At 45.1% G+C, this 13,182-nt stretch overlaps 1 protein-coding gene across 1 annotated transcript; it reads left to right on the top strand.

The window, feature by feature from the left end:
* On the top strand, positions 1-2,831 carry LOC147710214 (uncharacterized). The gene is made up of 2 exons (XM_086919332.1): positions 1-941; positions 2,816-2,831. Exons 1-2 carry the CDS (start codon positions 1-3, stop codon positions 2,829-2,831), a joined length of 957 nt encoding a protein of 318 aa, XP_086775458.1.
* Positions 2,832-13,182: the final 10,351 nt, after the last annotated feature.

Consider the following 13,182-nt stretch of genomic DNA (forward strand, 5'->3'; position numbering starts at 1 on the left):
ATGACTAAGCCAAGACAAGATCTGACCGATATTCCGTTACCAGACCCTGACCTGACACTTTATGTGGATGGTTCATGCATGAGAACAAGTACAGGAGATCTAGTAGCCGCGTATGCAGTGACCACTGACACTGAAGTTATAGAGACACACCGTATTGATACTCTGTCCGCTCAAGCAGCAGAGCTAGTTGCTCTGACACAAGCCTGCATACATGCCAAGAACCTGAAAGTTAACATTTACACAGATTCACGCTACGCATTTGGAGTCGTACACGACTTTGGAGTGCTCTGGCAGGAGAGAGGTTTCATGACTTCTCATGGAACCAAGATTCAGCATGGTCTCCTCATTCAAGCTCTGTTAGATGCAATACATTTACCGACAGCTATCGCCATCATGAAGTGCAAGGCACACACGAAAGTCACTGACATTATTTCTCAAGGTAACGATCTAGCAGACCGCACAGCCAAGCTCACAGCTCAGACTCCAGACATTCCAGTTAACATGACACACACTCCAGATCCGACTACATGTATGACAGTTAAGGACCCTACTCAAGAGGTCATAGATATCCAGTTACATGCTACTCCCGAGGAAATCAAGAAATGGTCCGAACAAGGAGGGGTCCAGACAGATCAAGGATGGGTGACGAAGAGAAAAGCCACATGGTTTCTCCCCGACTCTATGGTTCAAGTCATTATCAATACCGCACATAGTCCAGCACATTTAGGGGAAAAAGCTATGTTAGATAGTATCCAGAACATTTGGTTCAACAAGCATTTACGAGCTGCAGCCAAGCAGAAAGTCCGTACCTGTATGATATGTTGTCAGTTTAATCCAGGTAAAAGTATCCCGGTGGAACAAGGGGGATTCCAGCCTCCTGACCACCCTTTTGAAGTCCTCCAGATGGATTATATTCAGATGGAGCGATGTCGAGGTTTCAAGTATGTTCTTGTAGTTGTATGCGCTTTGTCCAGGTGGACAGAGGCATATCCAGTCCCAGATTATACAGCCGCGACCACTGCCAAGCAGCTGGTTCGTGAGTTCTTCCCCCGTTACGGACTCCCTAGGGTCGTATATTCTGATAACGGCCAGCCATTCTCATCTGAGTTGATGAAACATGTTTCCCTTTTGTTAGGGTACCAGTGGAAGTTCCATTGTGTACGCCATCCTGAAGCAGCAGGTCTCGTAGAGAGACATAACCAGACCCTGAAAATTCGCATCGCCAAAGTATGTAAAGAGAAAGGTGTGGACTGGCTAGTAGCTCTGCCAGTCGCTTTGTTCTATATGCGCATGGTCGCACATTCCAGATCAGGTCTGTCCCCGTACGAGGTCGTATTCGGCCGCCCCCCTAATATGTGGGGTACACCTAGACCCCGAAGTATTACCGATGTTTCAAGTAATATGCTGACAGATTACCTAGCTTCCTTGATGTCTGCCCTCAACTCTTGTCGTTCACAGGTTGCCGCCGCATTTCCCGACAATACCGAGGTGGCACCGCATGAAATCGTTCCCGGATCCATGGTCCTAGTGAGAAATTTTGATCGATCAAGTCCGCTGGAGCCTCGCTGGAAAGAACCCCGACAGGTCCTCCTAACCACCCGTACAGCCGTGAAGTTGGAGGGACGAAAAGGCTGGGTGCATCTTTCGCATATCAAGAAATTTTATGGATTGAAGCCCGTTTCAAAGAACATTTCCGGGCATTTGAAAGACTGCCAAAATATTGTTCTCAAGGACTGTCCCGCAAAAGACAATGATACTGAACCCTCCCTGTTAGAGAAAACTCCGCAGCAGGAGTATAAGTTGAAACTCCGGTCCAGTAAAATAAGTCAGCCAGTTTGATTGTCTAAGTCCTCCCCTAGGTGAAACGGTTAGACTGTTTCTGACATGTATAAAATAGACCCCCATAGTGAGAGAGTTAGTCAAAACTCAATCCGATGTATCGTTTTCCTAAGTTTCATATTGTTTCTCAGCATTATGATTTCCTGTACAAGTTATGCATTTTATCTGTATTTTCCAGTTTCTCATGTAAATAAGTCTACTAATGTTACGGTAGAGCACACGTTTAGTGATCTGCCCCCTCATGAACTCTCTTACCGCCTTGCTATGCGCAATAATTCTTTTATCCGCATGTTACATTACTCACACCAGACCAGCAATGCCACTAATTGTTGGGTATGTGGTCGACTCCCCCCTTTCCAGACACCGAAGGGAGTTCTGCCACTCTTTCCTTATCCGTTTTCACATAATGGTTCGTGTGGAGCATGGTCCACGTTAACGTCATCCTCAACAGATATGTCCCTTCTAAACAGTACCTGTTTTCCAGACAAGCAAGGTCTTTCCCATAGAACCGGGTTAGATCTAGAAAATGAAGTGTATAATTTAGGTAATTATTCTTCGAATTTTATGGTCCTGAATGTTCAGTCTGATACTACTCCAGACTTACCTGCAATTTCAGTACTACCAGTCAAAGGCGAATTATGTGTCCGAAAGAATGGTTCTGCACATGTAGGACATAGTGATTGTACTACTATTGTCAGTTATAGTGACAGTGGGAAATCTATTTTCAAAGCTTCACGTCATTCATATTTTATTTGTGGTCAGACCGCATATGTTCGTCTGCCCCTCGATTGGGAGGGTACATGTTACATTGCCTTCCTACTGCCACCAGTTTTTCTAGCCCCATCTGATTATCATAGAAACACACATCTAGTACACATTAGACATAGAAGGGAGATCGAGTCCCCGATTGTCGATCAAACTGAAACCAATCTAGAACAGTATACAGACTTTAATAAAGGATTCTTCTTCTTTATAGGACCTATCCAGAATAGTAAGCTAATCCGTAGATTAACCAGAACCCTTGAAGCAGTAGTGAATGAGACTACTTCTGCTCTAGGTAACTTAACCGAAGAGCAATCTGCTATGAGATTTGTAGTTTTACAGAATTGTCTCGTCCTTGACGTCATACTGGCCGATAGGGGCGGGGCATGTAGAGTCATCGGATCTAGTTGCTGCATTTTCATTCCAAATAACGCGCCGTCTGTTTATTCAGCTATAACCAGACTTCATAAAATTGCCCATATGTTACACCAGAATCCAGGCACCTGGACATGGTCCGGTTGGCTCTGGAGTATAATTTCCGCCTGGGGATGGAAAGTATTGTAATTTCTAGGTATTGCAGTAGCGATCATATTCAGTTGCTGCCTCTGTATACAATGTGGCCCTGCGATTTGCGGCATTTGTGCTACATCCTGTATTCCTAGTATAATTCCTAGTCCCAAGTCCCGTTCTAAATCCCGTTCAAAAAGAATTCAAGACGAGCAAATGATACTGTATGAAATGATAGATGGTATCATGAATATTGATGTTTCCTGATGGAAACGTAGTGACAAGGAGGGAATGTGGAAAAGTAAATTTTGCCATGTTCTGTGTCCCTACGTGTCCTCCGTCTCATGTTATGTGTGCATGATTAATATGCATATGTTATTCCCCATGTTTGATTAAAGACGCAATTACAGTTGTGTCCATCTCTAGTATGTCAGTCTCCCGTTCTCGTGAATAATACGAGTATTAGGCCTCTGTAAAGTTATGTTGCCACGTTTCACAGTGTGCACGTTAATGCATTGAAAAGTCCCCGTTTCTAGGCCTCAAAAGGGCCTGGACATCAGATTCAGCTTCTGTCTCCTGAACCCTTGTTGAGGAGCGATACAGCCCCCACCTGTATCCTCGACCCTTCACTTACTTCCTGCTTCACAGTGCCCGGTTCAGCCTGGCTCTGCCTTCGAGTCTGCCAAGAGTATGTTATGATTCTAGTTATCAGTCCAGCCCTCCTTCTCTGCATTCCTAAAGCTACTGAATCGCATCAATAGTTTCCGTCATTGTCTAGCCTTTACGGCTCCATGTAAGAGAAATACTGTATTAATGGTCATTTAATATTCTCCATCACGCACTACATGTAGAATAATGTATGCTCCAGTCTTAGTGTCTGTTAGCCTTTCCCCTCCTGACTTCTAGTTTATATCAACATGTTCTCTAAACATCAGATACTAGATAGGGTTTAGGTACATGTCGCCCTGACTCTCCAGACTTCAGTCTCTACTCCTAGCACAGAGTTCATAGCCCCCAGCTTCTCCTAGTAACACGTCATTTGCTAGTTTGCGCGCACCATTAGGTTAGAGGTCCCGGCTCCTTAGGTAGCCCCCTCCATTGTTTCCGCCCCATTCATGACATATTCTGTTACGTTCGCATCACATGTCTATGTATACGCCCTGTTACACCCTCTTTCACCCTTATCTTTCGCGACTGCTACGCGTCACGCCTTCTGCTCCACCCACTGCTACGCCTACTGTATTCGCTGTAATGCTATTGTTTTAGTATATATATGTTGTACATTGTTATTAAAAGTTGCTAGCCATTCGAGAGTCATTCCAGATCCTGCCCCCGGCAGCGCTGCCATTCTGTTCCCGTGCAGGTTGTCCTGTTCCTGTCCTTTATGCTGTATTAAAACCTGCAAACTCCTACTACCTCGAATCTTGACTCTTATTTATTGAGCTATCTGTTATTGCTATGTCCAGACAAACCTAGATCCGGAATTATTTATTTATATACCACAGGGTTCTATTTGTTGTTTGTTTTATGGTTCTATGGCCCTTTTGTATCTCTTTATAGTAATGCCGCGTCCGTCCCTGCCTCCCGTGGTGTGTTCGGAGTGGGGTGTGTGGCGTTGTTAACCCTCCTTTTATGGTTCGGTTGCTTTTCTTCTCGATTGCTGTACCCTCGCTGGTGCTGATACTCCTGTTTTCTCCTGTACTCCCGCCACGGGACGCCTGTGTCGGCGTGTCTTCTTTCTTTCGTTTTTGTATTTCATTTCTTTTTCTCATTGTTCCGCCTTGTCCTCCTCCCCCCCCCCCTTTCCTCCCTCTTCCCCCTCTTTTCCTCGCCCCCGCCCCCCTCCCTCCTTTTTCCTAGAGGTCACTATGACGGGTTAATTTTGATGTAACGTTTATCCGATCCCTCTGTTCTGGCTTAGCTGTGGTTTGGGTGGTGGGCCTGTAACGATGATAATGCTCAAGTGTCGATTATGTCTAAATTATCCTGATCTTCCTGTGTAAATTGTGTTGCCTCTCCTGTATTGCAGCCCCATACCCCCTTATTGTCGCTGAGGCTGGTTCTGGGACTTCGGACGTCTCTAGATTGAAAGTGAGCCTGTCGTACGCCTTATCCCCGTATTATAAAATTAACCTTTTTTGCTCCTGTGTCTTGGCCCTCTGGTTCCTAGGTATATTCTCCCCTTTTTACGATTGTATTGCCTCTGCTTCTTGCTGATTGACTCTGTAATGTTTGCCTTGGAACTTCTGATTGCTTTACGTATTGAGGCCGGCCGATTTGGTTGTAGGCCTAGACTTGTAAATCCTTTTGACGCTAATAAAGGTTTTAAAAAAAAAAAAAAAAAAAAAGTAGTTCCATATCCGCTCACGTTCCAACCTACATATGCAAGTATCTCATCATCCGGAGTATCTTCATAAGAAGTTACTTCCCTAATCATGTCAACTATACCTTTGACTAGGGCGCTAGTCTTGAGGTTGTCCTTTACAGAACGCAGGGGTTGGACTTCTCGTGCGTATATGAATATTGTTCTGTATGCCCACACAGAACCATTGCGGCTGAAAGGCAGAACCAGATAAGGGATACCTTTATCCGTAGTGTGAGGCATAAGGCCACACACCCAACAGTTAGTCGTGTTCATTACTAGTTGGTGTTGGTGCAAAAGCTGAACGAAGGAGTTATTAATGAACTCTAACCTTCTACTGGATTCGTGGTCAGGCAGAGGGTGGAAAGAATGAGAGGAGACAGTAGGAGGAGGTATGGGTGATGCAGTGGGCGCAAATGTTACATGGAAAGAGAATAAAACATAACTTATCAAAAAGATCATTACGCTGGATAGCATAAAAATACACAATATTATAAAACTTTTCTTTGTCATCGTGTTACACAGTCTCTGCTTAAAGTTCATTTGCTTGGCAGGTCTCTCCACATCAGGAAACTCCATCCTCTCTAAGGTGCTGCCCGCGGTGGTAGGTTGATTCTGCTAAAGGATGCTTCCGTCAGTCTAGGGCAACTCCCTTGGACCAGCCAGAACTACCGACCTAACGTCGTCAGCTGCACCCCAAAGACTTTTAATCAACCGCGGCCCTAGCAGCGGAACCCGGATGGCGGTTCGAAAAACAAAAATAAGCAAGTTTCCTAAATGGGAGAGCTGCATTTTCAAAAAGAGTACTTGGGAGGAAAAAAAGATTTTATTTGTCCATAGGTCTTGGTTTCAAATCATAAAAAGGAATCAACTCTTATCAGTTCGTTTTTCTCGGTCTCAGATTGTAACGTCTTTTTCCTGGTACTGTCTGGTCCTGAAACAGGAGTTCAGGCTCCAAAGAGTTCAATCGTTCTGATGGTGGCACAGTCTCTTGAAAAATGTTCTCGCTTTCACATTCAGGGTTAGTTTCTTTTACACGGTCATCGCTGAAAGGTATGACACGTGGCACAGTTGTAAGTTCTGGGTCAGTGACACCCTTCTGGACCCACTGGTCATGTGGCGGAGGTGAAGGGATTCTTTTGCAGTGGACCCCGTGGATCCAGTTGGCCTTCCCCTCCACTCGAACGGCTGACCTCGTGGAAAGAAGGACGAGGTGTGGCCCGGTCCACCTGGGCTGGTCGTTCTTGGTTCTCTGGAAGTTTTTCACGAGTATCCAGGAGCCAGGGAGAATGGAATGGCCTGGAGTCTCAGAGACCGGAAGCAGGGTGTTGTGGACCTGTTGATGCAAAACACGCAATTTAGCCGTCAATTCATACAGGTAATCAAGCAAAATAGAGTGTTGTAGCTCACTGAACTTCGTGGGCCTAGGCACTCCCCATATGTTGGCTGGCCGGCCAAAGACAATTTCATAAGGGCTGAGTTTCACTCGCGAATGCACAGTCATTCTGGTGGATAGGAGTGCTAAGGGTAGAGCGTCAGGCCATTTAAGACCTGTGCTCGCTTGGATTTTGGCCAATTTAAGTTTTAAAGTGCCATTGTAACATTCTACTAATCCAGCTGATTGGGGGTGATTTGCAGCGTGGAACTTCTGCCTAATGCCTAGCCCTTCACACACTCTTTTCATCACACGACCCACAAATTCACTTCCGTTGTCAGACCAGACCATTCTAGGCATTCCGAACCTGGGGAAGTACTCTTTTACAAGGGCTTTTGCTGTGGACAAGGCAGTATTGTCTTTTAGGGGATAGGCTTCTATCCATCTTGAGAAGGCACAAACAACAACGAGCACGTATTTTAAGTTGTTGCACCTCTCCATGTGTATGAAATCTAGCTGCAAAACCTCGAACGGATACGTAGGAGGTGCAAAATGACCAGCTGGAGTTGGGGTTCCCCTACCAGGATTGTGTTTCAGACATACCATGCAATTCTTGACAACATTCTCTGCACACTTGGGAATCCCTGAATTCTTCCACACTGGGGCCAACAACTCGCAAATCCCTTTCACGCTGATATGAGCCATTCCATGAGCCATTGTAACCACTGCAAGCACATATGCATTGGGTAACAACCATCTCTGGTGCTCTGCCAATTCAATCCAACAACCATTTGCATCCATTCTACCAGTACTCTCTCTCCACGTGCTCAACTCTTTCTCTGTGGCCTCAGCTTGGATGGACTTCACACTCTCTATCGTGTCCTCACATATTCCAACATCACCAGTCCATCTTTCAGGGCCTGCAACATACATTCGGCTCATCACATTCTTTGCCGTCTCTCTCGCGATCTCATTAGCAAATGCATTTCCACGACCTACATCATCAGTCACCTTCTTGTGAGCACTACGTTTCACAATCGCCATTTGCAGAGGCAAGGTCAGTGATTCAAGAAGCTCATTCACTAACTGACCATGCTGAATCTTAGCTCCATGCGAAGTCAGGAACCCACGCTCTCTCCACAATCGTCCGAAACTGTGAGCCACGCCAAAAGCATACTGGCTGTCGGTGTAGACATTCACTTCCATTCCTTTAGACAATACACATGCTCTCGTGAGTGCGACTAGTTCTGCAGCTTGAGCTGAACCATGTGGTACTCGTGCAGTTTCGACAACTGTGTGCAAAGTTGTGACACCATATGCTGCAGTCACGTTTCCATTTGGGAGCTTGAAGCATGAACCATCCACCTATAATGTACCATCACATTCAGCAAGAGGGGTGTCAGATAAATCTACTCTCTCTTTTGTCTCTTCCTCTGTTCTGAGAAAACAATCGTGCTGTTCTGAAGCATCTGATTCCTCTGCGATTGGCAACAATGTGGCTAGATTTAAGGTACTGCACCTTTTTATGTGCACATGACTTGCTAACAGCGTTAATTCGTAACTTGACAGTCGAGCACTAGTTAAGTGCTGTATCTTGGTTCTATTTAACAATGTGTCTACTGCATGTGGGACCATCACGATTAGTGTATTATTCATTACTAGACCAGCAGACTGTCGAATAGAAACAGCTGCTGCTGCTGTGGCCCTTAAGCAACTTGGCAATGCTTTAGCTTCCAGATCCAAAGTGGACGAAAAATAGGCGCATGGCCGCTGTCTACCTCCAAATAACTGAGTCAGCACAGACAATGCACAGCCCTCCTTCTCCTGGACATACAATGTGAAAGGCTTACTGTAGTTGGGGGTACCTAACACAGGAGCCGAACATAATGCTGTTCGTAATTCGAGAAAAATTTTCTGACACTCATCAGACCAGGGAATGGGATTGGGTGTATTTTTACACGTTAATGCCACCAAGGGTTTGGCCAATAACGAAAAATTTGGGATCCACTGTCTACAGTAGGATGTAATGCACAAGAAAGCACGCACTTCTCTCTGTGTTCTTGGCACATATAATTTCGCTATTGCCTGAATTCTTTCTGGGGTCAGTTTCCTTCCCTCCTTCGATAAGAGGTGACCTAGGGAGGTCACTTCTTGTCGGCAATATTGAAGCTTGGAAAGTGACACCTTGTGATGTAAATCACACAGATGACGCAATAATGACAAAGTTGCCTTTTTACAAATTTCCTCAGTATCTGCAGCGATGAGCAAATCATCCACATACTGCACAAGAGTAGCACCTGTAGGTAAAACAATCGTATCAAGCTGTGTTTTTAGAGCTTGACTGTATATTGATGGACTTTCACAGTAGCCCTGAGGAGCGCGTTTAAAGCGGAAGCTGCCACCTCCTAAACTGAAGGAAAAAATATCCCTGCTTTCCTCAGCAATCGGGATACTGAAGAAAGCATTCTTCAGGTCAATCACCGAAAACCAGGAGGCAGAGGCTGGAATCATAGTCAATAATGTGGTAATGTCGGGGACAACTGGGAATTGTGGCACAACTATTTTATTCACCTCTCTAAGGTCAATCACAAATCTGTACACAGGTGGCTGAGCAGGGTCAGTTCGTTTTAAAACAGGCAGAACAGGACTATTGCAAACATTGCCTCGAGTTTCTTCAATTACATCTTTTTTAATCAATTCGTAAACGATCGCTAGCAAAGCTTTTTCACCCTCATTAGATATTTTGTATTGGGGAATTCATGGCATTTTGACATTGGACTTTAATGTTACAACATATGGTGGAATTTCTAGAAGACCTACATCATTAGGACCAGTGGCCCAAAGAATATCTGGGAGAAGTGACAATTCTGCTGGAAGTGCATCTCTCGACAAATACATGGGAGAAACTACTTTCTTACCTAGAGTAAGTTGTACTCCTGAAGGAGAACAGTACAACGTCGCATACAATCTTTTCAGCAAATCCAAACCTAACAAATTTTCACCACAACCCGTTGTCAGAATAAGGGGTGCTTCGAATTCGCAGGGACCAACAGAAAGAGACAAAGGGTCAGAAATTGGATTTCTAACTGGGGCGCCAGAAAAACCTACAGAAACGTTCATTTCGCCAGACAAAGGTGCGCCAGGGAGTTTGGAGTGCATAATAGACTCTTTGTAATAACTCTTTGTAGCACCAGTATCCAACAGAAAAGGCTCTGACACACCTGATGTAATCACCTCAACATAAGGTTCACTCTGATCTACTGAAACTGAAACAACTCCCTCTCTTTGTCTAAGGCTGTCCTAGCAATCATTACCTTCCCAATGCTCATCTTCTGTGTAATAATCATCAACGTAGTATTGAGCTGTCCTGTCAGATACGTTATTTTGCTGATCAAATCTGTTCATAGAGTTTTGTGGTGGAAGAGGACGTGTGTTCTGAGGGGCGTTTCCACGCCCTCTACCTCTAGGTGCTTGCTGACTGCCACAACCTTTCACACCAGAAACTCCATTTGCACGTTGTAATAGAATAGGACAATTATACTTGAAATGACCCTCTTGTTTGCAATATAGACACTGGTTGGGGCCTACATATACACGGGGTTGGGTATACTCGACTCTCTGCGAGTTCCTCTGATACTGTTGAGGCTGCTGAAAAGTATTTTGGTAGTGATTCTGACCATTATTATTTTGATTACCACCACCACGTGGCGGATAGGCTTGCTGTAGCAAAACCTTCGTTTTCAGTTCTTTAGTTTTCTTTTCTACTCTATCTTTCTCGTCTTTGTCTCTATTTTCATAATATTGGGCAGTAGCCAATATCTGGGCTGAAGATGAGACTGCCCAGGAACTTTCTGAATCTTTTAATTTTTTACACAATTCTGGAAGCAGATTGTGCACGAATTTATCGACAAACAATCTCTGACCACCTTCTGTGGTCATATCTTGACCGCTGTGGTCAACGAACGTTTCTTCAAATCTGGTGAAGAAATCTGAAACGGTTTCTTCTTTCTTCTGCTTGCATGCAGACAATTTATCCCAATTTACGCGTATTGCAGGCATTATCGTTTTCATGTAATCTACTATTTTACCAGGGAGTTCTGCTATCAAAAGCTCAGGCTTGGCACCACCAACTTGTCGGGCATCTGCAGCAGTAATATTAGCCCATGTGTCACCTAATTCCTGGTCATGATCTATATGACGAATTTTACCCCATAAAGGCTGTGGAACAACATTTCCAAATAACATATCGATGTCGGCTAAATTCATTATACATGACCCAGCAGTTTGCGACAACTCTTTATAGTACCCTGCAGGATTTTTACGCGGATCGGGTAATGTTTGTTTGAGTGCAAAAACTTTAGCTCGCTTCCATGGGACATGTACCCATACACGTTGGAAATGTGGCAGAATAGGTGGGACAGCAGTTGTGTCACCCTATCTCCATTGTGGGGGAACTTCTCTCATAGGGTATTGTCGCACCTTTTTCCTACTAGATGCACTAGGCTCAGATTGTGACTCAGAACTGCTCCCCTTACTCCGATATGATAACAATAGTTCAACTGCTTTCTCCACATCTGGACCTACAATCATACCCTCTCCGAACTTAAACCGCACACGACACATCTCTTGTGGGATGCATTCCTGATCATTGTCTTCTAAATCCTCGCAAAGGAAAACACACATCTGTTCGAAAACATATCTCTGTGTCGCTGCTTCCCATTGATGGAAGACTTCCATGACAGACTCTATATCATATTTTACCGTGTCCATGACCCATTTCCGTGCTAAACTATTCAGTGAATCTCTCTCTTGATAATCAGGCAGTCGACTTCGCAACTGTCTTCTTCCCATGTTAGGGGTCGTAGAAGGCGACCCGAAAAGAGGTAAAAGAAGGTTAGTAACAGTGTTGGCCATTTTCTGCCGAATGGAAGGTGAAACTGAAGGGAGGACGGATGGAAAAACGGGGTGAGATAGGGCAGGGGCAGAGATGGCAGAAGAGGTATCAGGGGAAATAGAGGGGGCACTAGGCAAAATCGTAGAGGGAGTATTAGACGACGTGGAAAATACAGTAGGCAAAATCGTAGAAAACACAGGTGAAACAGAGGTGGTCGGTGGGCCTGGAGAAGGCTGCACCGAAGAAGTAGGAGCCAGCTGAAGAACAGCTGGTGGGTGCTGTGGAGGAGCAGGAGGCGTAGTTTGCGCAACTAAAGGTTGCGGGGGTGCTGTGGCATTCTGCGCATAGGGGGGTGGTGAATTTAAATGCGACATTAATGGGTCTTTTTCACGCTCTTTTGCTGCCTCTTGCTGAAGAGACGGCAAAACTGGATAACACTTATCTATTGCCATTTTACGTTGCCTGTGCAACTGCTCATTCATCTGCTCTTCTTCATTGTCTTTAAACTGCACAGCAGCTTGTATTACTGAAAGTCCCCCTTCTCTCTTATTTTTCTTAGCTAATTTGATTTCCTTTTGCTTGGCTTCTTTACGCCATAGGCGGAAAGAGTCAAACATCGCCGGCCGGGCTTTCTTTTTAAAGAGTTTTACTTCAAGGTTGTCTAAGATTTCGGAATCAAAGCTACCATATTGGGGCCATTTTAGAACACCATCTTTTCTGGTGTATTTAATCCATACTTCATTGTAGGTGATGGGGCCTACCCCGTGTTTCACATATAGCTCGTAAGTTGGAGTTCCAACTGGAGGAACGGGACAAGAGTCCTCCAATTGGGAGTCCCTATTATTACCACCAAGACAAAACAAATTCCCAAGTCTAAGACCAGGCATCTTCGCTCTCTAGTCTAGTTCCAAACTTCAAAGGATTATCGATTACGATATTTCTTGTGAATACATGAGTCCTTCGGTTTTGGTGCTTGCAAGTACCAACACAAAACTTTTTTATCCCAAGGATACCAAAAGTAAGACCAACGAAGGTCTGGGAGACGCTCCACTTATACTTAACTGAAATATCGTTGACGTCACCAGAAGACTCGTCTTAGTGTTTCGCTCTACCAAACTTCAAGGGTCCAAATCAGGGCGATAGCCAGGGCAGCAGTCCTTGTAGCCGTCGGGAAGCGGGGAACCTCGCAGCAAAGACCTTCGGACCACGTCGACATGCAGGGGTCGATGAGGTGGTTGGCCGTCCTCTGGAATTTCCACAAGAAGCTCCTCACGATCTTCTGGCTGACTGGTACCACTGGAATCGCCCCAAACGTTGGGCGCCAGCTGAGGTACTGGGTTTTTAAGAACCGGCACAGAACCGGTAACCCAGCTGTGTCAGGGTACACCCAGAGACCTCGGGTTCCTCCTGATCCAGACCAACAGAAACTCAGAGACTTCTAGG

Source organism: Lissotriton vulgaris, chromosome 5 (genome assembly GCF_964263255.1).
Source record: "Lissotriton vulgaris chromosome 5, aLisVul1.2, whole genome shotgun sequence".
NCBI lineage: Eukaryota > Metazoa > Chordata > Amphibia > Caudata > Salamandridae > Lissotriton > Lissotriton vulgaris.